This window comes from Echinops telfairi, unplaced genomic scaffold (assembly GCF_000313985.2).
Source record: "Echinops telfairi isolate 266 unplaced genomic scaffold, ASM31398v2 ScPeMD7_4225;HRSCAF=4972, whole genome shotgun sequence".
NCBI classification, from domain to species: domain Eukaryota; kingdom Metazoa; phylum Chordata; class Mammalia; order Afrosoricida; family Tenrecidae; genus Echinops; species Echinops telfairi.
This window is the reverse complement of record NW_022108124.1, coordinates 12945378-12947175: the sequence shown is the minus strand read 5'-3', so window position 1 is coordinate 12947175 and position 1798 is coordinate 12945378. Positions and strand designations below refer to the sequence as shown.

Below are 1798 nucleotides of genomic sequence, written 5' to 3'. Positions count from 1 at the left end.
CACAGTGCAGTGTCTTTGAAATATCAGACTAGGAGGAAACTGCTGACTAGCGAGCAGACACTATGATTCCCAGGCAGGATTGATCTGCCCCAGACCCATCAGCAGCTCAGGCCCAGACTGATCTACATTTGCCTGGGTTTGGGCGATGGGACAAGAGGAACCATGGAATCTGGCTGAGATGTGGAGCAATGAGTTCAGAGGAGAGAGCTGTCAAATTTTGAGAAGGTAACCTGGAGGTCCAAATGGAGTTCCAAATGGAAGGCGTCCATAGTTTGAAAATATCCAGTAGTAAATGGTTGTGATCAGAAAGTAAGAAGTTGATCGTAAGGCAATGACTTTGATGAACGAGGGGGAATGCCTACGGCTTGGTGGAGGCCTCTAGCTCATAGAAATGAGGGGAGAAGGGGAGAGCAGGATGGCTAGATGTGCCATCTATCTAGGGGTGGCTGGGTGGGGCAGGTCTACCGGAATCATGAAAGGGAAATGACTCATCACTGCATGGGTGCAAAGACGCGAGATTGAGGTGCCTGGGGCAGGGTGGAATCACAGCCCCCACTGAAAACATTGCAAAGGAAACGGGGTCCCGAGCAGCCTACGTGAGCTAAAGGCGGAGCTGGAGGCTGGGGATGGGAGAGCTGCTTAAGCGAACGGGTTTAGAAGGGATGAGAGGGAGAGGGCCCATGGGCAGACTGTTATCTCTCCGTGGTTTTGTCCATCCTTAGAAGACTGTCCATCGTCCCTGAAGAATGAGAAGATGGAACTGCCCTTTAAGTCTCTGGAAACGACTCATTTCCGTCGGTTCACTCCCGAGTCACTGGTGGAGATTGAGAAGCAAATTGCGGCCGAGCAGGCAGCCAGGAAAGCGAGAGATAAGCACCGGGAGAAGGATGCAGAAGGGAAGCCTCGGCCCCAGCTAGACTTGAGAGCCTGCAACCAGCTGCCCAAGTTCTATGGCGAGCTCCCGGTGGAGCTGGTAGGGGAGCCACTGGAGGACCTGGACTCCTACTACCGCACCCACCGGGTAAGGGCTTCTCTCATCATTGGGAGAGATGAGAGATGAGGTCTCTCTGCACCCTGGGCCCTGGGTGATGTGTCAATCGGTTGCTCACTCAGTGAATGAAGAAGAAGAAGAAGTCGCCTTTCTGACACCCTCTTTGTAGTTCCCGTGGCTTTTACTAGAGGGACCAATGAAAACCAAATCCTTCCAAAGCACTGACAGCTGCAGAGCGTGCAGATAGAGCGAGCTGTTCAGAAGGGGCCCCAGAGGTGTTGACTCTCTACAAACCACCCGCTTTCCTCAAGAGCACAGATCTTGAGGTTGAAGAAGGGTAGGAAATGGAGGCAAGAAACCTTAATATTCATCAAAAGAACTCCCCTGGAGGTGGTCCCAGGACTCCTAGAGTCCCCCAAACCTTTTTTGAGTGGTTTAGAGGATTCATGAAGTCAAAACTCCTTCATGATAATACTTACATATCCTTCATCTTGTTCGCTCACGTGAGAACGCGAGGGAAAGAAACGTGAGTTCCCAGCAGTGACTGTGCAGTGCAGGCGATTGATGTGGGGGCTGTTACTGCTCGAAAAGCCCCTGTCACAGGTGTTTGTGTGTCCCTGTGTCTTAAATGTTTTCCCTCAGTTTGAGTTTTTCTAACCCAGCCAAAGTCTGTATCTCCCACATAAAGCAAAACCCGGAGTTCTTCAAGAATCAGAAATGCTTGGGAACCATGGGTTCGAACAAGAACGGCTCCACGCCATTTACCCTGCCCGAATGGTATCTTAAACGTTCTGTACAGCGGGGGGG

General features: G+C 51.4%; 1 protein-coding gene across 1 annotated transcript in view; it reads left to right on the top strand.

Moving 5' to 3' along the window:
• The first annotated feature begins 754 nt into the window (after positions 1–754).
• The window catches only part of SCN10A (sodium voltage-gated channel alpha subunit 10), a 129063-nt gene continuing 128019 nt past the window's right edge, over positions 755–1798 (top strand). The window contains exon 1 of the mRNA XM_004708679.1: positions 755–1021. Within this exon, the coding sequence (XP_004708736.1) occupies positions 755–1021 (267 nt within the window). The remainder of the gene's footprint in view (positions 1022–1798) is intronic.